This window comes from Urocitellus parryii, chromosome 7, assembly GCF_045843805.1.
Source record: "Urocitellus parryii isolate mUroPar1 chromosome 7, mUroPar1.hap1, whole genome shotgun sequence".
In the NCBI taxonomy this organism is placed as follows: Eukaryota; Metazoa; Chordata; class Mammalia; order Rodentia; family Sciuridae; genus Urocitellus; species Urocitellus parryii.
Window position 1 is genome coordinate 183,138,225 of NC_135537.1, and position 22,236 is coordinate 183,160,460.

At 60.6% G+C, this 22,236-nt stretch overlaps 2 protein-coding genes across 10 annotated transcripts in view; one reads left to right on the forward strand and one right to left on the reverse strand.

Moving 5' to 3' along the window:
- Positions 1-17,725, forward strand: part of Aspscr1 (ASPSCR1 tether for SLC2A4, UBX domain containing) — a 35,971-nt gene extending 18,246 nt beyond the window's left edge. For 3 of the 4 annotated variants that reach the window (XM_026410779.2, XM_026410781.2, XM_077800821.1), the window contains exons 8-16: positions 10,642-10,781; positions 11,033-11,114; positions 11,542-11,608; positions 12,295-12,357; positions 12,715-12,767; positions 16,929-16,980; positions 17,233-17,302; positions 17,371-17,546; positions 17,634-17,725. In XM_026410779.2, coding sequence (XP_026266564.1) covers positions 10,642-10,781; positions 11,033-11,114; positions 11,542-11,608; positions 12,295-12,357; positions 12,715-12,767; positions 16,929-16,980; positions 17,233-17,302; positions 17,371-17,546; positions 17,634-17,647 — 717 coding nt within the window. In that variant the 3' untranslated portion in view covers positions 17,648-17,725. Of the gene's footprint in view, positions 1-10,641; positions 10,782-11,032; positions 11,115-11,541; positions 11,609-12,294; positions 12,358-12,714; positions 12,768-15,358; positions 15,456-16,928; positions 16,981-17,232; positions 17,305-17,370; positions 17,547-17,633 lie in introns of those variants that run through there. The other variant, XM_026410780.2, reaches the window with a different exon arrangement.
- An 84-nt stretch (positions 17,726-17,809) lies between these two features.
- Positions 17,810-21,999, reverse strand: Cenpx (centromere protein X). Of its 6 annotated transcripts, none has more exons than XM_026410785.2 (6): positions 21,940-21,998; positions 20,569-20,719; positions 20,396-20,457; positions 20,018-20,069; positions 19,876-19,929; positions 17,810-19,651 (listed from the first exon to the last, which is right to left on the reverse strand). In XM_026410785.2, the coding sequence occupies exons 1-6, from the start codon at positions 21,967-21,969 to the stop codon at positions 19,449-19,451; spliced, it is 552 nt and encodes a 183-aa protein (XP_026266570.1). In that variant the 5' UTR covers positions 21,970-21,998; the 3' UTR covers positions 17,810-19,448. The 6 variants fall into 6 exon arrangements, with proteins under 6 accessions (XP_026266570.1, XP_026266569.1, XP_077656950.1 ...); XM_026410784.2 differs by having other exon boundaries at positions 17,810-19,482; positions 19,563-19,651; positions 20,396-20,719; XM_077800824.1 differs by adding an exon at positions 20,999-21,062 and having other exon boundaries at positions 20,396-20,719; positions 21,940-21,950.
- Positions 22,000-22,236: the final 237 nt, after the last annotated feature.

Consider the following 22,236-nt stretch of genomic DNA (forward strand, 5'->3'; position numbering starts at 1 on the left):
CAGACTATAAAGGGCTTGAAGTATGGCTCAGTGGTAGAGTGCCCCTGGGCTCAGTCCCCTGTACTGAAGAAAAGGACAGACCTCCAGGGCTCATCTGTATCCTGTGGAGCTCATGGCCTGCTGCCCTCTTCCTTCTGGTGTTGGCCTGCTGTGGGCTCGCCCATGTCAGTGACACTGGGGACCCGCACTGTGGTGGGCCCGGGTAGCTACTCTGCTGTGTGCCCCCACCCCCGGCCTCTTTTGTCCTGCCGCCGCTCCCTGCCCCTGGCAGCCCTGTCTGCAGGTTTTCCTCCTCCGTGGTGTTTGTTTTCCAGGGTTGGGGTCCTGGGCCCCTGTGTTGACTGGTTCACATTCTGCAGTCACACCCTCTCACAGCAGGCACCTGCCACCTGCTGCTCAGTCACTGGCCCCTCTGCACCAGCCTGCACATGGCTGCGTCCCCCCCATCTGGGGCTGTCTTCCGCTGGACGTAGAGTGTTTGGGAAGTTTTGTGTCTCCCGATTACCCTGCTTGCTGCCGTCTGAGCTTCATGATTTTACCCGTTGGCGTCCTCTGCCCTGTTAACTCGTTTCTTTGAGAAAGGTGCTTGTGCATTTTGGGTGTTGGGGTTGTACTGTCACATGTCATGGCTGTGATGACCCTTAGTTAAACAGAGTGCATGGAATCTGGTTGCTCAGATGCATTGAATTTCATTGTTATGGTTTGTGCTTGCAGGGTCTCAGAATGTGCTTCCTCACCCCAAGGCCAAGAGGAGGGGACATCTTTGGATTTTCTTCTCTTGCTCCGAGGCTTTGTCTTTCACACAGTGGTCTGTGCACGTGTGTGTGTGTGTGTGTGTGTGTGTGTGGTGCTGGGAGGAACCAGGGACTTGTGCATGAGCTGTGTCCCCAGCCCCTCGTGCAGTGGTCTTCTGGGAACCCCTTTGTACAGTGTGCGGCAGGGTCTGGCTGCATGAGCTGTGCACGTCTGCCCATCGTCATGCAGTCTCCTGGGACGCTCTACACCCGTGGCCTCCTCCCTGCACCTCCCTGCTGGCCCCAGACCTGTGACAGTGACTCCCTGACCTATTCAGAGACTTTGTCCTTTGAAATACATCCTGGAACCTTCCACAGAAGTAACTATGGGACACGTCATAGAATTCCTTGAGCCTCCTTGGGCAGCATTACCTCATTATGGTCCGACTGTGTCTTCCCGTAGCCTTCTGTCCTGCAGAATCTGGTCAGTTTCCCCATGTAGACCTCGTGGAGCTGGTGGTTTCCTGGATCTTGGAACTGTTCCCATGGCGTCCAGGAGTGCTCTGGTTCCACTGGTTGTGACTGGCCTTCACCAATCTTAGTGGCACTGTTCCCATGGCGTCCAGGAGTGCTCTGGTCCCACTGGTTGTGACTGGCCTTCACCACTTCTAGTGGCACTGTTCCCTGGTGTCTAGGAGAGCTCTGGTCCCACTGGTTGTGACTGGCCTTCACCAGTCCTAGTGGCACTGTTCCCATGGCGTCCAGGAGAGCTCTGGTTCCACTGGTTGTGACTGGCCTTCACCAGGCCTAGCCGCTGTCCTAGTTCCCTGGGGTCTTTGCAGTCAGTGCCAGCCTGCCCTTTTCTTTCATGTGTTTCCTCTTGTCTTTTTCCTGGGTCACTAGTGTTTGGTGAATAGTAGCAAATAGAGTGGATTTTAAGGGTATCTTGATTTTAAAGGTATGGGGCTGATTTTTTTAAGGATGATGTATGATATGACAAGCTTTTGTCAAGCTAAGGACATGACTCTTCCTGACTTCCTGAGATTTTCTTGTGAGACGTAGTTATTGCAAACAGCGTTTTGCATTATTTGAGGTATCTGCTTTTCCCGTTGCTGAAAAAGTGATGTGAATTTCGGGATGACTCTGGGACCGTCCAGGTGCCGTGGTGTGTTTTGTTTTCAAGTGTGCGATTCTCTCTGTCAGCCAGCACTGGGTTTCAGGCTGGACCCCTGTGTTTGCGTGTGAGGCAGACTGTCACTTTCTGCCTTCGCCAGCTTGGAAACATGGCAGGCAGGTTGTCAGAGCCCTACCTTTCTGTCTGGAACGCAGCGTTTGCACCAGGGGTGGTCTGTGGCACAAGGTCTTTGCTGCCTGCTGCATCTCAGTAGCTGGGCTTATGACTGGGCACACAGACCTCCAGGTGGTGACTCAGCCTGCCTGCCTGGGGCCATGACACTCTACCTCGCTCTGGGAAGTGCTGTCAGGTCGGCTCCCTGGTCTTTTAACTGAGCCCAGCCGTCCCTGCCGTGGACCCTGTCCGATAGCTCCTGGCCACACGTTGGAGCCCTGGGGGGCCTGAGTGGGCCAGGTGTGTGTGTGTGTGTGTGGGGGGGGGGGTAATGGGCTAGTGCAGCAGCTGGGAACAGCTGGCCTGGCCTGCTCCTGGGTCAGGTGTCGGCATCCTCCTCTCTATGGATTGGGTTGGAGGAAGCAAGTGGAGCCCTTGCTGCCCTCAGTGTGGGCCAACGGGTCTCAACATCCTGGGGTTCAGTGGGGTGGCAGGAGGGTGACTTGGTCACAGCCGTCTTAGGGGCCATGCCAGCATCTGGAGCCAGGCATGAGCTCCTGCTGACCTGGGCAGTCTGCTGGACCCCGTGTTGAAGGTGTTGGCAGTCTGACTCCTGGCTGGGTGGTCTGGGGACCCTTGTTGCTGTGGGCTTCCTTCCGCCAGCTGCCCCTTCTCTTCAAAAAAGGCATTTGCATGTTTGGGCAGCTCCTGCCTTTTTGAGAGATGGTCATGGCTGTGTTCTGTCTGTGCTCTGCTTCCTATGACTCCATGCTGTGCTGGGGATGCCCCCTGCTCCTGCATCCTGCCAGGGCCTGCCCTTGCCCACTGGGTGCCTCTGTCCACAACTGCGGGAGCCTGAGAAGCAGGCCTCTCTCTAGTTGCTGAGGGGGGACTCTGGCCAGTGCATGGTGACCTGGCAGTTGAGGGCCACATGGTTAGTGTGTGCTAGAACAGAGGTCTGTTGTGAGGAGGGGCCACCACTGATGGTCAGGGAGCTAGTGAGTGCCTGCCCCATCTATCCTGCCCTCCAAGCCAGCGCCTACTCCTGCCTCCTGCTGTACACCTGGGAGATGGAGGGTCCTGGCCAGCATTCTGTCTTTGGAGCCCTGAACCTGAACCGTCCTTGATGTGTCTGATGAGTGAACAGGGGAGTGGACATGGAGGTGAGGCATGGAGGTGAGGGGAGCCCCAGATCCTAGTTTGGGCTCAACCTGGTATGTGGGCCCTGGTCCGGTGGTGACAGTGGGCCCCCTCCCCTTGGGGAACCCTGCTGGCTTCTGCCCTTGTGAAGCCCTGAGGCTCCTCAGCCTGGGGTCCTTGGCTGTGTGCTGGGTTGAGCTGGTTGCCAGGTTTCTGGCCTCCTCAGGCACTCTTCCTGGGCGGGCGGCTGTCTTTCTCCCAGGAGACAGGCCCAAGTCCCAAGGCCCCAGCCGGAGGCCTCTTGCCCTTTCTGTGCTCTTCTTGAGTGGGGCCAGGTGGGTGTGTGCGTGCGCCTGTGTGTGTGTCTGTGTGTCTCTCCATCTCTGTCTCTGTGATGGGGCTAGTGCAGCTGGCTGGCCTGCTCTTGGGTCGGGTGTCACTGTCCTCAAGTGTTAATCCCAGGGCTCCCAGCCCAGGGGGGTCTGGGGAAGGTGCCAGGGGAGGGTGCGTTGGCCTCTGCCTCCCGCTAGGCCTTTGATCTGGAGCCCGGGTGGCTGGTTGATTGTGGAGCACCCCCCACCCACACACACACCTCCTGTCACTAACAGCCACACGCCCAGAGGGCGCAGGGCGCCTGTGTCTGCTTTGTGTCCCTCCTCAGTCCTGGGGGAGGGGACTGGAACAAGACAGAGCTTTTTTTGGGGAACTTCAAAGGTACACTTTAGTAATCAAGAAGAGTTTCCAAGTTTCCCATTAATGCTTTGCCTGTGTGTGGTTTTTGGATTTAAATAAAGACTCAGAAGAAAGAGACAGGATAAAATACCGGCAGGTCCTCGCTGAGGCCGGGATGGTTCACAGACCCGGGCGGTTCCTGCCTTTGATGTCAGACATTAATTATTAGAAGGTAGTTTTACTGGCGATCAGAACCGGGCGCTGGGAGAGGCTGGGCTGCCCGGCGCCCCCTGGCCCTGTCCTTTGAAGTCCCTCCACGGCCGGGAGGCTGCTCCACAGCCCTCTGCTCGCCAGCGGGCCCAACAGACACCCCCCAGGCCTGTGGCCTCCCCGGCAGCTGCTGGCACAAGGGCTGGTCCTGATCAAAGGCCCCGTCCCCCAGGCAGGGCTGGCTGCTGCTGGCCAGCCTGCCCCTCCCCCTGCAGGCTTCCTCAGTGCCCGCGCCCTGCTCACACAGCTTGGCTTCCCCTGGGCTCCAGCCTTGTTGTGTCCGCTCTCTGGGTAGGCAGTGTGCTCTGTGTGCGTGGATGACACTGTGCTCTGAAATGCGCAGGTGCTGCTACTGGGTCAGGGTTAGCACTGTGCTCTTCTTTGTTTTGTGGTGGCCAGCCTGCCCCTCCCCCTCCAGGCTTCCTCAGTGCCCGCGCCCTGCTCACTCAGCTTGGCTTCACCCTGGGATTGGACCCGGGGCCTGTGCATGCAAGGCAGGCAACTACCAACTGAGCTGTGTCCCCAGCCTGGGAGTCTTCTTTTAAAGAAATGTTCCTTATTTCTTTGTGATGTAAGTAACTTGTGTTCACACTAGAGAAGTTAGGACAGGAAGAAGGCCTCAAGGAAGCTGAGAACCTGTTGCTGAGCACGCGGGGGCGCTGGGTGGCGCTCTCTGGCCACCGTAGAGGTGTCTGAGAGCCAGGTCTGCAGTGCTGGCGTGCCCGGGATGCGCCTTCCTGGTCGGGGTGCCCTCCTCTCCACCTCCAGCGGGGTGCAGAGTCCTGCCCCTTGGCCTGTGCGTGCTGTGAGCCTCAGCGGTGGCCGTCCTCTTGCCAGGTGGGGCTGTTTGTCCACAGCTGTTTGCAGCTTATCAGACCTTCAGTGTGTCTGGGGCGTCTGTGGGATTGGAAAGGGCAGGAGAGGCCCTGGATGGTGGCATTGTCTGCCCCTTGCCTCTTGCTGTTTCTCTATGGGCCGGGGTGAACCAGGGTCAGGGGACATTGTGGTATTGGAGAGAACGCTCTGAGCTGACCACCCTGAGTGCAGCCTCCAGAGGTGTGCCCACTGTGCCAGGTGTCTGAGGCCAGGGTGACCTGGGTGGGAATGGGGTTGGAGAGCCCACGTGTCTTTCTGCAGAAGGTCTGGGTGCCGGCTCTCCTCGGGACCTTGTCCCTGCTCCTGACACCTCCTGTTTTGGTGCTTTCCTTGGCCGTGTGTGGCTGTGCTGTGGGTGTTGTGCCCAGACCTGGTCAGGTGCCGTCTTCCCTGGGGGCTCATGGCCGACACCTTGCCAGCTGCTGTGGCTGCTCCAGGCCACGCGGGTGGCATCTTGCCCTGCTGTGTAGCCCCTGAGCCCAGGTCCAGGCCTGGCCTCTCCCTCAGGCATGGCCACCTCCCACTGTGCTGTTCAGAGCCTTTGGTGGTGACCACGTGCCCCAGCACCTCCTTCCTGAGGGTGCCTGGCCCTGTAACAGGACAGGTCTGGCCGGCATCCCAGCATCCCTTGGAGTGATTCATCTGAGCTCAGCCTCAAGGGAAAAGGCTTCGCTTTCCCTCTCACCAGAACCCCGTCTGGACAGGGGGCTGAGGCGAGGGCTGAGGGAGAGCACAAGGGCCCAAGTCCTTGAGGAGAGTTGGCCTCAGGCAGTGTACAGGCGTTCCCCGTCATGTCCTGGAAGATCCCTGTCAGCAGAGCCCCAGGACTGGGTACCCAGCAGACCCTGCACACCCAGTCCTGGCTCTGTGGGCCTCCTTATCCGGGGTCTGCCTGCTGGGGTGGTCACTGCATCTGCATTGCCACTGGCCTGGGGTGGCTGGACATTGCACACAGTGGTACCCCATCTTCCCCGGAGACTCTGTGTCCCTCCTAAGTGTCTTCTCTGCCCTTCCTCTGGGCTGCCTGGGCATCCATTGTCACCAAGTTTGCAGACCGCTGGGGCCCCCCTGCCTTCTGCTCTGCTTGGCCCCTCCTGGTTTTTCTCCTGCCCACCTGGCTTCGTTTCCAGTTTCTTTCTCTGTGGCCCTCACTGGCGGCTGTGTTCTGGAAGTCTACCAGGGCTCTGAGTTTGCAGGAAACAAGGTTCCCTGGACCACTTGATCAAGGGGGTTCCCTCCTAAGTCTGGGGTTCATGGCCCATTGACCGCACTGAGGCTGGCCATCCATGGAGCTCCCCGCTGCTGGCCAGCTGCTCCCTCTGACCTCAGTTCCTTGCCCATCACGTGGCCATCATCACACACTTCCGTGCTTAGGCTTTTATGAGGATTTGGGGAGCCTGGCACACTTAGGCCTCGGAGCTGGCCCCTCACTGGCTCCACTGTGACAGGTCTGTTTGTCCTCCTGCCCCTCCTCTGGCTGTAGCACGTGGGCACCAGTGAGGAGACCAGGTCTCCTAGCACAGAGGGGTTGGACCGGAAGGTGGTGTCCTTGGAAGCTGCTGGGCTCCGGGTGCAGGCCAGTGCACGTTCTGGGTGGAGGTGCGGGGAGGCCTCTGGAGCAGCGCGGGAGGCGTGGCCTGTGGAAACCAGCAGTCAGAAGTGCCAAGGAGGTCCTGGCCCCTCCCTCAGCCTTCCTCGGCACCTCGAGGTTCCCGTGGATCTGTGATCTCCTGCAGGGCCCAGGTCTGGAACCCATTCAGGAGATTAGGACTTGATCGGCACTGTGTTAGTTAGGTTTTATTTCTTTTTAAAATATCCTACAAGAACCACTTAGAGGAGGAAGTTCATTCTGATTCGTGGTTTCAGAGGTTCAGTCCACAACTGGCCGAGCCCATTGCTTGGGCCTGAGGCGAGGACCACACGCACACGGGGAAGTGCAGGGAGGAAGAAGCCGCGGCACTCACGGCACTGGGAAGAGGGGAGCCAGGGCGGGGCCCAGGGCAGAGGCACCTTTCAGGGCAACCCTGTGGCCCCTGTCCAGCCTCACCCACCTCCACAGTCCCTTCATTCCAACCAGGATGGCCTGACGAGGCTGCACTCTCCCAGTCCAGTTGCTTCCCCTTGGATTGGTAGTGTTACTGCATGAACAACCTTCCGGGGCCCTCCCATCCAGACCAGTGAGCTCCTCCCTGGCCAGTTAGACGCCTCAGGAAGTGGGGAGGGTGGCAACTGCAGGGCACGGCACAGATTACCTGGAGACAGAGGGACAGCCCCTTCCAGGAGGGGCTGTGGGCACTGTGGCACTGCTGCTGGAGGCCCTGGGGTGCAGCTGGTGAGCGCGTGACTGTAAGAGCCCTGAGTTTGCAGCAGAGCTGGGAAGCCTGGCGTCCCAGGCACAGGCGTGAGAGAACAAACAGGGCGGGACGTGAACGTGGATGTGAACGTGGACACGACCGCCTGTGTCTCCCAGCTCTTGGGTGGAGTTTTTATCACTTAAGATAAAAGCCTGGGGCCACCTCGTCCCATTGCCCCTGGAACCTCCCACACCTGCTTCTGGCTGGTTTTGACCACGAGGATATGATTCTGAGGACCTAGGCCACTTCTTCCACAAGTTGGGCCCAGAGACGCGTGAGACACAAACCAGCCTGGTGCCATGCCCCCTCCAAGGGTGGAAAACTGTCCTCTGGTGAGCAGGTGGGTCCTGGACACCGTGGGAGCCACCTTGGCTGCACAGAGGCCTCTGGGATCTGCCCACCCGGCTGGGTCCCTGCAGCCTCTGGAGAGTCTGTCTTTGTGGGGAGAGGAATCACACCAAGCCCCTGGGCTCTTCAAAAAAGTTTCACCTCGTCCGAGAGCCTGGTGGCCCGGGCGCTGCCCCTCCTGCCCACGCCCTTCCCTGCAGCCACCAAGAGCTCTTACTGACCTGGAGCCCGCTCCCAGCCTCAGCCAGGTGGAAGTAGAGGTCTCCGCAGCCCTCCCAAACAAGCTGCGGGGAGAGAGGGGCCCACGCTCCTGCGCTGCCTTTGCACTGCCCTTTGCATCTCTCATTTCAGCATTGTCCTGGCCACAGGGACAGCAGAACCTGCACCTTCCTCTGTCTGCACCAGCCGGAAGGCTACCTGCCTTTGGACCTCAGGCCCTCCTGGAGGCCCCTCAAGTCACCCCTGAGGGTCCCCATGGTACCACCATAAATCTTCTCTTGTGCTGGGGTGTCTCCTCCCTAGACCTGGTCTCCATCCAGAACCATCGGGCAGGAGCCATGTGTGGAACTGTGGATGCTGACGGAACAGCAGTCGAGAGCGGGCGCAGGGCAGAGCGTCCTGAGTGAGCAGGGCCGGGCACTTGAGATGGTGCTCAGCCTGCTCCTCCCGTCCCGTACTGAGATATCCGCCAGGGCCCTCCCTGTGGTGGGAACTCCTGGGCTGGCCACAGGCCATGGTCTCTCCACTCTCCATAAGTGCTTTGGCGTCTCCCACTGCCACTTGGTGGCAAAGTGACATTTCTTATCAGCCCAGCCACAGACGCCACCAGTGCTCCTGGGATTTCTGGCCCCGTCCGCAGCTGCTCATGCAGCCTCAACCTCGCCCGCAGGCTCCCATGGGCACCTTGCTCCTGGGGCCCTTGAAAGCCAGTGGGCAGGGGGCCCGGGAAATGCATCGATCATCCTCTTTCCTGGCCCTGAGCAGGACCCTGGCTCTTGGTCCTGTTGGATGGACAGTCTTCCTGAGCAGAGTGGGACTCTGGGAGGCTAGGGTGGGTCTGAGACAAGAATCTCTGTCAGTTTTATTTTTGCTCGGAAATGCAGTGGCCCCTGCAGCATGAAGCTGGTGGCTCTTGCCCCTGTGACCTGACCAGCAGGGAGACTGTAAAACTCGGGGCCATTGTACTTCCCAGGGTGTGGATGTGTTTGTAACCCACTGTCCTTTTTGGATGCCCCAGGATGGCATGCCCTTCTTGGGACTGGCTTTGCTGGCCTCTGACTTCTGCTGTTTGTTGCTGAGTTCTGGGCACAGGGGCCTGTCTGGGTGGCCAGTCTTGATGTGGCGCCATCACTGTGTCACCTGCCTGCTGCAGCCAGCGTGGACTCAGATCCTCTGGGTCTGGGATGGACCCTCCAGAGGAGGGGCTGGATCAGGCCACCAGAACCTGCCCCTCAGCTTGGGGCTTGGAGGCCACATCTGCATCAGGATCTCAGTCTGGACTGGCCAGACCTGGATGTGGAGGCTCCTGGCGCTGGGCCCATCCATGTCCTGCCTGCCCTCTCCTGGGGCCCCAGCGAGCTCACGGCCCTGTTGGAATGCAGACACTGGCCACAGGGCACCTGGTGCCTGGCAGCTAGTAAAGAGTTCAGGCGTAAGACTGCCTGCGGCTGCTGCAGCATGGCCGTGGCTCGGAAGGGGCAGCCCCTGGAGCCTTGGTCAACCAGGTACGGGTCCCTGCCTGGGCCTCAGCCAGCTCCTTTGGCCATTCTTCCAAGGCTGTGACCCAAGCAGAGGGGCTTCCTGGCTTCAGCCCTTGGTTGAGGCATGACATAGCTATATGATTGGTGGGCCACAGGGACCTGGCGTCCATGTGCAGGATCTGGGTGTAGGCCTGAGACACCAGGAACGGGTGTGTGTCGGGCTGTCCCCCAGTGTGGATGTGTTGAGGGTGCTGGTGCCCAGGTGTTGTGCAGGGCTGACCAGCCTGGGCCTGGAAGCACACCTTCAGGGCCATGGGACCAGGGCTTGGCCCAGCTGCTGGAGGGCTGCAGGAAGGGAGGAAGGAGGTGCCGTTCCCAGAGCCTGCCATCCCATCCCCAGGTGTTGGAGGAGTAGAAGGGGGCCCCAGGCCAACTTGGGGACCATGGGGGCCCTTGTGATACAGGGCAGGAGCAGAGGGTAGGTTCCTAGGGCCACCTCCCTCTCTGATACCTCTGTTGTTCTGTGTGGGAGAGGACAGGATCACTATGGGCCCTGCTGGCCCAGCTGGGCACCTCGGTCAAGCCTGGCTCTGTGGGGTGGCCTCTGCCCCTGGGAGGTGTCCTACTCTCCCAGAGCACCGCAGATGGAGCGGGTCTGCCTTGTAATTTTCATTGCTGTTGATGCCAATTAGGAGTGACGCTGTCCCTTCCTCTGTCCCCAGGGTGGGCAGAGGGAGGGTTGGTTGGTTCCCCAGGGGAGGGAGAGATGGAGTCAGCCTGGCCATGGGCTGTGGCTGAGAGGGCAGCGGGGACAGCTGCTGGGGTTTTTGCCAACACTCTAATTTGGTGACTGTCACTGCGCCTCCCCTGTGTGGAGCCCCTGACGTGGCCAAGAATAGGGGTGTTGTTCCATAGTGGATTCCTAATCTTGGGGTTCCCCCACTAAAGCAGAAAGTGTGCAGGGAGCTGCCCGAGTTCCCCCACCCACTCCCCAGGACTCCCTGGCCTGCGCTAGACTGGCGGCCACAGGCCCTTCTGGGGAGCAAGATCAGGGTGTGATGGGTCAGGGTGCTGCAGTGGGGGAGGGGGACGGGGCTCAGTCCTGAAGGAGCTTGTCTGGGCTTGTCCCCTTGTCCTCTGTTCCGAGTCCTCCCTAGCCCTGTGCTGGCAGGTGGACTGGGAGGGGTGGGCAGAGACGGAGAGAGCGCGTGGCCAAGAGCCCCAGGAGACCAAGGTCAGCTGAGGCCCTTTGCCCACAGCCCGTGGACCGAGACCCTGTGGTCTGCCACCCTGACCTGGAGGACCTGCTGCAGGCCTGGCCGGCAGAGCTGCCCGATGAGTTCTTCGAGGTGACTGTGGATGACGTGAGGAGACGCCTGGCCCAGCTCAAGAGTGAGCGGTGGGTGACCCAGCCCCTCAGCATCTTGTCTTTTCTCCGTGGTTTGCCCCAAGCGGGTTCTGCCTCTGGCTGCTGGTCCGGTCGGTCTTCCCCAGGGTGCACAGGGGCTGCCAGGATTGGGCATTGCCCAGGGCCCTGGCACCCGTGCCCTTAGCAAAACCTCTGTGGGGAGGGTGCCAGAATCCACAGTGGCTCCCGAGGGGCTCTGTTCTGACTGGGGAGACCTGGGCTTTCCGCCCCTCTTGCCACAGGAAACGCCTGGAAGAAGCCCCCTTGGTGACCAAGGCCTTCAGGGAAGCTCAGATGAAGGAGAAACTGGAGCGCTACCCAAAGGTAAGGTGGGCAGGGATCGGGGGCTTTCAGCAGGGCCTCCTGTGGCCCCCCTGCAGGGACGTCTCAGCGCGTGGCCAGCAGGCCACCAGGGCTCATGCAGGCAGTCATGAGACGGGCTGACCAGGGCTCGTGGAAGGTGGGCGGCCTGTGCAGCCATGGTCTGTTGCCTGACCAGCCAGGCGCCCGCGTTTGATGCTGAAATCCTTTTCTGCAGTGCTAAGACCACAGGTTTCAAAGCAGACACCTGCTCTTGGCATGCATGTGTGTGCACACAGGCTTGACCATCTCTGTCCCCAGCCTGGGATTTGGCTCTGCTCAACTGGGGGACAGCTGACACTGCTTGGGTTGGGGGCCGATGGGGGCATATCCCTGTGCCAAGTCTGAACTCTGACAGTCCCTGATGGCCGTTCCACTTGTCCTGGCCTAGGTGGTTCTGAGGGTCCTCTTCCCTGACCGCTACATCCTGCAGGGCTTTTTCCGCCCCAGCGAGACAGGTATGTGGCCCTGCTGTGGAGGGGTAGGTGGGGGCCCTCTGAGCCCTTCTCACTGGCCATTTCCCTGTGGGCTCCAGGGAACCTGGGCTCTCTGCAGACAGCCAGAGGGCTCTGAGCCTGGACACAGACCATGAGGGAAGGGGGACAGGGCTCAGTCCTGGCTGAAGGAGGCTCATGTACAGGAGTTTATTCAGAGCATATTCGACCAGGCATCCAGAGGAAGGGTGGGCTCAGGGCCCACCTTACAGAAGGGGCCCAGGGGGCTTCGGTGTCTGATCTTCCCAGGATAGCCGGGGCAAGGTGGCACACCAGCCTCTGAGGGAGCCTTCCCCCTGGACAGGGCTCAGACTGGGGTGATGGGTACCAAGAGGCAAGGGATGCTCTGGGCCTGGCGAGGCACGTGGCTGGGGGTGAGCGGGCCTCCCCTGCAGCGGGGCCCAGTAGCAGCCTGCATGGTGGTCCAGCCAGGCTGAGCCTTGGGGTACTGAAGAAGGAGTCCCATCCCTGTTTGGCCTCTGCCAAGAAGGTTTGAGCAGAATCCAACCTGTGGGGACCGTATGCCCAGGCTGACTTGATGGTGCCCTGGCTGGCAGGGCTTCCTTCCGGCAGTGGGGGTTTAAGGTAGGTCTTGAAAGCAGGCGTGTGGGCCTGTCCTGAGAAGCCCTCTGCTCCGTCCCTCTTTGCAGTGGGGGACTTGCGAGACTTCGTGAGGAGCCACCTGGGGAATCCCCAGTTGCCGTTTCACCTGTGTGAGTGCCTTCTCCTGCGCTCTGCCCACTCCTTACCCTCCCCGTTTCCTGGGTCCAGGCCCAGGCACACACCCACCTCCACTCTCGTGCAATCTGCAGCTGGCCCCACCAGCACCTGTCAGTGTCATGGTTGGACCTGGTGGGGAGGCAGGAAGGAGCCAGAGGTGGGAGGGAGGCTCTGAGTGTCCTGAACCCCACCTTGTGGCTCAGTCCACAGGGAGTGGCCAGTGGTCCAGGGAGAGCTGCATCTGGGTGGGTCTGCCCCAGCCCCTTGGACCCCTTGCCGGACTTTTGCAGCCACAGAGGAGAGCAAGGAGCCCCTCAGGCTCGTCTCCTCACAGTGCCTTCTCTCCACAGTTGTCGCCCCCCCCAGAACAGTCCTGGATGACCACACGCTGACCCTCTTCCAGGTACTACCTGCTTTGCTGGGGGTGCCGGTGGGGTGGCCGCGCTGAGGGCAGGAGGCTGGGCAGGGCGAGGCCTGCGGCTGGGAAGGAGTGCCCTGGCAGGCTGCGGCGGTAATAAAGCCTTTTAGAGCCGGGAATTCAGAGGGAGCAGCGCGGCCTCTGAAGTTGTTTCTGACAGGGCTTTCCAACCTCCTCCGCTTCCTGCCTGGCCCCAGGGCGGGGATGGGCCTGCCTGCCTGACTGGCCAGCCATCCTGAGCTGGGGCCATCAGAAGGTCCTGGCCCTTGGACTGTTGGGTAACACGAGTCCCCTGCCCAGTACTTGGGTGAGGAAGGGCTCTGGCAGGACTGGTTGGAGCCCTTGGCTGGAAGTGACTGCCTGAGAGGGACTGGGGACTGGGGCTGGGGGGCTCTTGCCAGCCTATATTCCTGCCTTTCCCCTGGTCCCCAACTGGCCTACCCACTCTCTACCACCCACCCCTGGAGGTCCTGGCGCTGGGAGGCCATTTAATCCCGTGCCCTGCCCTGCTGCCTTGCAGAGCCAGGAGGGATGAGTGTCCTGTCCCTGTGCCCCCTGGGAGAGCAGCTGGAGCCTCCCCAGCCCTTCTGGCCTAATAGTTTCCTCTTCAAAGAGTCTTCAGATATTTTAATTAACAACAGAGGCAGCCCAAAGGCCTCTGCAGAGGTCTGGGTTGGGGGTGACAGGCTCTGCTGGCTGCCTAGAGCCACCACCATTGGGGCGAGGTGGGGTACAAAGTTGGCAGGCGGGCCGGAAGCTCACCAAGCCTCACCCGCAAGCGAGGGGCGTGGAGGTGCAATAGCCGGCCTGTGACGGTGTCGTCCCCTCTCGGCCCGTAAAGCCCCAGGCGCCAGGCTTCTCCCTCTGCACCCCTCCCTGCCTTGCTGGCCAGCCTGCTGATAAACATTGAATTTGGAAGATGCTTTGGCATGGAGGGCCGGAGTCCAACTCCCCCGCCCGCGTCAGGAGGCTCCCCCACTGAGCCTCGGGCACCTCCAGTCCACCGTGCCTGATTCCTGGTGACACTGCCCACCACCAGCAGCTGTCTCCTTCCATCAGTCTGCTGGGCCTTGAGCCTCAGGGCCTTGTGAGGGGTGGCGCCCATGCCCACCATCATCAGAGCTGGCAGGGCTGCGGGAAGGAAGCCTGCCTGCCTCCCTCCGGCGGGTGAGCAGGCGGCGGTGTGGAAGCCGCAGCTTTCATGTCTCTGGCAGGGCTGTGCTCTGACCGCCTGCCGCCTGGGGCCCTCTGGCCCAGCCTGCCTAAGAGAACGATGGTATGGGGTGCCCGTGGGGGACACCACTGGCCTAGGACAGCAAGGGTTTTCTGGGAGGACTGGTGGGGTGGTCAGGAGTGAGGACAAGAACCGTTCTCCAAATGGGAACAGGCAAACCCTGTTCCTGTGCCGGAGCACCCTAGTGAGGATGCTGCCCTGAGCCAGGGTCCTCACCTCGCCCTTCTCAGCCCCCACCTACCACCTTGCACAGGGCCCTTAAGGCCAGCACTGCTCTCCAGGGGTCTTTCGACCTGAGCTTCAGGTCCCGTGTCTGCCTGGCCTGTGGTGCCACTGAAGCATGGAGGAGTTCCGCCTCTCCTGCCCTCTGTTTTCTGGGGGCTGTGTGTCAGCTGCTATCTGTCTTTCTTGATGTCCCCATCTTTCCCTTCCCATCTGAGCTCTCAGTTGTCCCCAAGTCTTGGGGAGCGGTTGGTTTGAAGGTTGTAGTCAGGTCTGTCCCCACCCCTTCTCTGTGGGTCTACTGGGGATGGGCAGGTGGGATTGGGCCAGGGCCTGGCAACCTGGCCAGTGCTCAGCCCCAAGAATGGGTTAGATTGGCCAACAGGGGCTATTGGTGGACAGATGGTGGGATGTCCTTTCTGCTGGCCCTGGTTCACTCAGGACTTGAGCCCTGAACTGGTGGGCAGGAAGGCCTGGCTGGGGGCGGGGCTGGCCCAGGGGGACTAGAGGACTCCCCTAGAGGATTCCTTCCCCAAGGCCTCAAGCCTGTACCCCCAGGCTGGCCCTGCTGCATGCCCTGTCTCCAGGTTGAGAGCAGAGAAGGACGTGAGGGTGGAGGTGGCCCCAGACTCCAGCTTGCCAGAAGGAGTGAGCAGCTCCAAGGGTCCTTTCTGGCGTACCCCGCAGCCTGGGTCAGATGAGACTCAGCTCCCACCCCAGCATCAGCCCATAGGAAGCATGTGAGCCCCACAATCAGGGACTTTGTGGCCCCTGCCCTTGGAAGGCATAGCCTGCTGTCCCTTGGGTTTCGGGAGAAGGCCCTGGAGGCACGTGCTGCCTCTGAGCAGGTCTCAGCCTGGGCACACCTGGTTGTGCTTAGAGATGGAGGCAGCCTTTCTCTGCTGCCTGGCTCTTTGGCCTGAACAGGAGGTGGCAGTGAAGATGGGGCAGTTCCTGGGTCCTGGAGGGCAGGTACCTTGGGGCTTCTTGAGGGCCCAGCTGGAGGCTTCCACAGGTGGGAGGTGCCCTAAGGCTCAAGGAGGCCCAGGCTTAGCCCGCCCTGAACACTAACCAGCCTTGATGCTGCCCAGCCTGCTGCCCCACCTCCTTGTCCCTTCAGCGCAGCAGTGCTGGCTGCTCTGCCAGGGATCCCTGCAGGTCCCTTCCCTGGCCTGGTGCTCCTGGTCCTGACTGCCCGTCTGCACAGGCAGTTCCAGGTGAGGGGCCCCACCTGAGGGAGTTGTGTGGTCCCTCCTGGAAGCTTCCAAGGGAGCCCACTTAGCTGGGGTGGGTGTGGAGCACATGGCCAGTGCTGATGGGGCGAACTTCCCAGATGTGTCTGTGGGGCGGTGGCCTGCGTGTGAACCCTGGCCAGGTCCCATAGGGACACGTGTTTTGGGTGTGGAGGTGGGCCAGCCACATGGGAGGCTCACGTGAGGGCAAGAACCACCATGCTCCACCAAGGAAGGCTTCCGTTTCCAGGGCCTCTGCAGGGGCTTTGAGTAGGCCCCCACCCCAGGCCTCCTCTTAGGCTTTGATGCCTGCCCCACAGTTGGGTTTCAAAGCATTCACCGCCCTTGTTTGTGTCCCTTGCTGCCGGCTGCAGGCTGAGGTTTCAGTGTTCCTAGGCCTGGCCTTTGAAGCCTACTCGTATTAATCTTTTAACGTTCCCCAACCCCACCCACCTGGCAAGCCCTGGGCACTCCCAGCAGCTTGGAGCCTCGAGGAGAGAACACCCTCAACTAGCAGCTGTAGCTCCTTCCAGGAATATAGCTTGAGCCCCAGGCCTGTTGGCTGGGCCCAGCCCCCACCTTGCTCTGGTGGTGCAGAGGCCTGGCCGGGAGGAGGAAGATCTAGAGGCCCTGACTGGTGGCTCTCAGGCCTCTGCAGCTCTGATGCTCTCAGAGCCACATGCCCAAGGCGTCAGAGACATGTGGCCCTGTACACTTCGATTCCCCACTGGTGCCCAAGCAAGTGAGGCCAGTCCCCAAGCAGGAACCTGCACCCCTGCCCGCTTTGGGGAGGAATTGGTGCTAGACTCCTCTGGGCTTCAGAGCATTTGTCACCCTTATTTGAGTGGACATGAGGAACTCAGGGACTCTGGCAGCCTGTGCCCTCTTGGCTTAGCCAGAGGGATGCCCTGTCTTGGCTGGGTCACTCAGCCTGCGACCCCAGAGCTGCTTGGCTCTGGAAACCAGCAGCCCACCTTCAAGCCCAGGCCTGCCCTCCCAGGACACTATTATCTCCCACTGGGTCTGAGCGCATCCTGTCAGCCCAAAGGAAGACCCCTTGCCCAAAGTCCCCCAGTTTGGGGGCAATACCAGGTATGGGGGGGTATGGACAGTCAGCAGAGTCATAGGCATCCCCTGTCTTCACGGTCTCTGTTCCTAGATAGCAGCAGGTTGCCCTGCCCTGACATCCTTGGTTCCCAGACCACCTGTCCAGCACTGTCCCTTCCGACTAGGTTGGCCTTGAAGTTGGCCCCCAGAGTGCTGACTACTCACCCTGCTGTGGGCAGAAGGGTGGGAGGGAGGAGACGGGAAATGCAGGAGTCACAGAAATAAGTGCACTTCCAGGTGGGGCTTGGGGCAGTCCTTTGGGTCCCTATCCAAACTGGGCAGGCTGCTGTAGGGAGATGTGGCCATCTCAACAGACCGCTGCACAGCCCCTGAGCCCCCTCCCCTTTGCAGGCAAACCTCTTCCCTGCTGCCCTTGTACACTTCGGAGCTGAGGAACCAACAGGTGAGTGGGAGACCACCATGCTGTTGACCCTGGCCAACTGCCCTGTACCATGAATCCCAGCTTATTTGATGCCCAAAGCAGGAAGTCCTGGAGGGTATTCAGTCTGGGGACTTCATGTGGGTCTTAGAGGGAAGGTCTGTACCCAGATGCCTACTTCCCTGCCCAGGCAAACACCCTCCCAGAGCTGAGTGTGGGTGGAAGGTGGGGGAGTCCCCTCCCCCAAGGGGCTGAGGGTAGGCTGTGCCTCTGCAGGCCTCTACCTGGAGCCAGGGCTGCTGGAACACACCATTTCCCCTTCTGCAGCGGATGTGCTGGTGGCTAGGTAAGTGCCCTGGGTGCAGGGGTCTCCTGGGCAGTGCCAGCCGTCCTGACTTTTGTGTCTCATCCCAGGTGCATGTCCAGGGCCACCAGGTCTCCCCTGCCACTGCCAACCCCTGGTGCTGTGCCTCTGGAGTCTGAGCCAGCAGCTGAGGAGGGGGCACTAGGACCCCCTGGGTCTCTCCCAGGGGCAGTGCAACCCATGAGGAGGAACCCGGGCAAGGTGCCCAAGTGGCTGAGGCTGCCAGGTGCTGGTGGTGGGCAGGCAGGGCTGGCTGACCAGGGTGGGCAAGGGTCCCAGGACCCACAGTCATCCCCGTGTATTTGTGCTGCAGCCAGCAAGAGGTGAGAGCTGCCATCCAAGAGCCGCAGGACCGGACTCCACCCCACCCCACCCCAAGCAGGAATAAAGACATGCTTCTCTCAAGGCTCTCCATCGTCCTTCCTGAAGCAAAGGCCCCCAGGCCTCTGTCCCGCTCACTCCTCTCCCACGACCAGGCTGGCCCCAAGAAGCCTGGCTGGACTGGTGTTCCTGATACAAGAGTTCTGGTGTCCCCTGCAAAAGGTCTGGGCAGGCCAGACCCTAGGTGCAATGGCTTTCTCCCTATTGTCACCAAATTAATCTCAGTACTCTACTAGAAAGGAGGAGGAGAAAGTAGGCCATTCCTCTACCCCTGCAGGGCCGCCCTGGGCAGGGCCTAGCATAGGGTATCCTGGTGACCCTTTCCTGGGCCCCCATCAGGACTGCAGAGCCAGTTCCGGCACTTACACTAGTTGGAGCCCTTGTGTCACCACCAGCCAGCCCCTCCCTTGCAGATCTCCTGACTTCTGCAGACACCCGTCTGCTGAGTGGGGACACACAGGAGCTCAGAGCAGTCCTGCCTACCCAGCTGCTCCTTGGACCTGTGGGGCTTATGCCCAGGCCAGCTCCTGCCTCCAAAGGTTCTCCAAGGCTACACTGGGCCCTAGCAGGAGCAGGTGCTGTCCATCCTGCCCTGGGGCCTGAACACACACCCTCCAAACGTGCCCATCCCCCACCAGACCTGAAACCTGCAGGAGTCCAGGAGGCCACATCTGATGCCAAGTGCCCAGTGGTATAGTGGTGTCCCCGCCCTGTGTTCTGACAGAACAGCTTTGGGTGCTTCAAGGAGGGGACTCTCTAGCCCTACAAGGTGCTGCTGGGGACAGGGATAGAAGACCCTGTGTGCCTCCTGAATTCCAGCACAAGTGGAGCTAGCTGGCCAGTCTGAGCGTTGGGACTGCCAGACCACCTGCATGGGACCACACAGCCTTGCATTGCTGAGGTGGGCAGTGGGCATGGCCTGCAGCTGACCTGTACTTTGCTTGGGGCCACTGGCGAGCAGGGATGGGAGAGGCCCGTTTTCGTTTCAGCATGGCTTTGAAGCAGGTACAAGACCTGGAAGCATCTATCTGGTCTCTGGGTCCCTCTCATCCTGTGTATCCTGGTCCTGGCCATAGTAAGTGGGCCCCGTGGCCCGAGACCAGCACATGGCAATGCTCCTGGACATGACTGCCTGCTGTGGCCTGTGAACGGAACAGTATGTTGTAGGAGAGCTGGCCACATGTGTAGAGGCTCTTGTCTTGTGGCCTGGCCTAGTCCCTGGTGGACAGTGCACACATGCCATTTGTTGCCCATCCTCTCCTTCCTAAGGGTGTGGCTTCATTCTACCAAGATGGATGAAAGGGGACATGCAGGCTAAGGCTTTGAAGCAACTTGACTTTGGTGACCAGGAGGAACAAGGCAAAGCCTGGGAGAAGAGATGTTGATTTATTGGTGTTCGTCTGTGGGAACAAATTTGCAGCTCGGAGGGGGGCATCCTCTAGGGGAGGCCCATATGGTTAACAAGCTGCTGGTGGGCTCTTAATACTGGGGTGGCTACAATACATACTGGCATGGCTGGGAATGGGAAGCAGGCCAGTCCATCTGTTCCCTGTACCTGCCTGTGTGTCCCAGAGTCTCATCAGGCTGGGAGCCACGGGGACAGGATACTATTAAGGGCACCGAGTGCTAGGTCCTTAGTGCCCTTCAAACACTGGAGGAGGTTCTTGAGAACCAGGTGATAACACTGTTGTCAATGCACTGCAGACCCCACAGGCCTCAGAAGACACTCAGCCACCCTGGGGGTGACCTAGGGAGGATGAACATCCCTAGAAATCCAGGAGCTGTTGGGGAGAAGGGCACTCAGCAGCCAGCCAGGCACCCCCCAGGACACCCCAGACCAGCCATCCTGCACTCCACGTACCAGCTGAGGGAGCACCTTCTCCAACTGGTCCACGTCCACAAGCACTGCACCCTCTGCCTGGGCCTGGCGCACCCCCCGGACAGCTGCCTCTGAATCCGAGAAGTGAGGGGGTGAAAGTCGGGGGACTGGAGCCCTGGCCCTGCGCCACCCCCTGCACCCACTGGCACCCCTGAGAAGAGCCAGGCTGTGGCTCCTCCCTGTCAGGGGCACAGCTTAGGTGTTTGTGGGAACTGAGAAAAGCTTAGTGTTCACGTTGAAAAGTAAAAGAATTTTGAATGCTTTTTGCTTTTTAGCTGCTGGGCCCTTGGCTCACCCACAACAAAGATCCTCAGAAACTCCACCATGAGCTGCAGTGCATCCCCGCTGACTGTAAGGAACAAGAGAGCCCTCAGGAGACCCTGTCCCCACACCCCCCCACACCTCCCTTCTCCTGCAAGCTTCCCACTGGCACTCACCTTTGGTCTTGCTATCCCTGAAGTGCAGGTGCAGCAGCCTGCTCACCAGCTCCTGGAGGGGAGGGAGGGTCAACCCCTTCTGGAAGGAACAGGTTGACTTCCAGCTAAAAGCACTGCCACCCCAGGGTCTCAGGATCGGGGAGGCATCTGGCTGTGCTGAGGGGGAAGAGTTTGTCCAGGAGGACTGGTAGGGGGGCCTGTGGGACCCCTTCTAGGGATAAGAAATCCCATTTGGAGCCACCTGCACCCTCGGGGCTCTGGGGAGAAAGAAAGGGAGAGGTCTTGTTGCATCACCCTGGGGCCTGAGGGGCAGTGGCTCTCCATGAGGAAGCAGAGCCCTAGTTCAAATGGGCAGGGCGGAGGGGATGCTACAGCTACCTGCTCCAGAGGCCTGGGAAGATCTGCCCACCAATACTGTCTCACTTGGCACCAGCTCCATGCTGCATAGTGGATGCAAAGGGGCATCATTGTTCTGGTGGAGGTGACCGGTGTGGTGGGAACAGGAGTTGGGCTGCAGTTAGCTAGGCAGGGGCTGGACAGAGGCCTGAGACCTGTTAAGCTCTCCTTGGCAGGAAATTGGGTGCCATTTCCGGGTTGTGGGTGGAAGGGCACCGTCGAGGAAAGACTGGGCTGCTGAGGTCTTAAAAAGTAGGCTCTGCTGTGGGGCCTAGCTGTTGGGCTTCCCTCTGTGTGGCTTGACACCTGAAAGGATGACACTCTTCTGTGAGATGGTGATATGGTGAGTGAACCTGGGGGTCAGGGCAGCTGGACAAGAAGAACCCATGCAGTTTGTGGGGCCAAGGGACCACTCGCAGGGCTGGAAGCAGATGAGAAAGGAAGCATCCTGGGCCAGGTGGGGAGGAGGGAAGGCAGCAGCAATGGGCACCCAGGAGCCCAGACAACAGGCTGTCACACAGGGGAGGGTGAGCTAGCACCCATCAGGCCACTAGCATCAGCCACAGGGAGGCCACACCGTCTCACCCAGCGCAGAGAAGCATGGGCAAAAGTGAATGCAGAGGCAAAGTTCTGAGAGCTGGTGAAGAACCTGTTGGGAAGACAGCCCAGTGGCCAGAAGGGGTCCTGTCAACGAGAACAGGAGCCTAGTGCCACCTGCTGGTTCTGCTTATCAAGTGCTATACCAGGAGGGTACTAGAAGAGGGAGAGAAGGCGCCTCCTTCCCCGTTTGCTCCAGGACCCCTGGCATGCTGCCCTGGAAGACCACGCAGGAGAGGCAGCCACTGCCTGGGGCTGGACGACAGCTGCTGGAGTCATTCTGCAGTGACTTCCAGGAAGGCAGGGTCAGCAAAGGCACTGTGAACATGCCAAGCTCCGGGGCCCCGCCACACAGGCTTCACAAGGCTACAAGTCCCCTCTGTCACCCTCGCTGAGGACGCCTGCTTGTGTGTAAAGATCACAACCCCAGCTCTAGCCAAAGCCCGCAAGGATCTAGCTGTCCAGGTGGGCTTAATCCAAAGCCCGACAGGCTGTGACCCTTCCCGGGTCTTGTCTCAGGCAGTGCCCAAGCCGCAGTGACTTTCCCTCTGGGATCCGCAACTCCTCCTCTCCAAGACCAGGTCCTCGGGGCCCGGGGCTATCCCGGCCCTACCGCCTAGGGAACGCCTCCGCGCGGCAGCTTCGCCCGCCCACGGTGAGTACGCAGGCCGCAGCCGCCTCTGCCCCGACAGAGCCCGGCCAGCGTGCAGCCGGGCGGTGTGGGACGCCCTGCGGCTCCGAGGCTGGACGGCGCGCCGACTCTTCCGTGGAACCGAGGGGCGGGCGGCGGCCCGGCTGCCTCCGCAGACCCCTCGGTCTGGCCGCGATACCTCGCCCTAGAAGAGCGCGCGGACAGGCTTCGGGCCCTTTCAGGTGTCACGCTGGGGCTGCAGCGTGAGCATCCTCAGCCCGCCAGCCATGGGTCTCACCTTCCGGAAGCCCGCACAGGATCCTTCCATGACCGCCACCGCAGCCCGCGCTCCGCGAAACCTGCGCCTCAGCCAATGAGCCTGGTCACACCCCTGGCCAATGACACGGAGCGCTTCCCCTGTAACCCCGCCCCCACACCGCCACTCCCAGCCAATGAGCCGGAGCTCCTAGGCTTGCATTCTGCAGCGCGCGCCCGCCCTTCTCTCTCATTGGTTCTTGGTGAGCAACGCCTCCTGGGAGTTGTAGTCCCCTTCGTCGTTCCCGGCGTCCCCTGCTCTTCCTGGATACTGTGGCGC

Bases quoted from the DNA above. Each gene is read 5' to 3' on its own strand.
- Cenpx (XM_026410783.2), bottom strand. From the start codon at position 21,969: ATGGAAGGATCCTGTGCGGGCTTCCGGAAG. The intron at 20,070-20,395 runs GTAGCTGTAGCA...CCTCCCCTCCAG, and splicing joins TTCCCAGGCCTCTGGAGCAG to GAGCTGGTGAGCAGGCTGCT. The intron at 19,930-20,017 runs GTGAGTGCCAGT...TGTTCCTTACAG, and splicing joins CAGGGATAGCAAGACCAAAG to TCAGCGGGGATGCACTGCAG.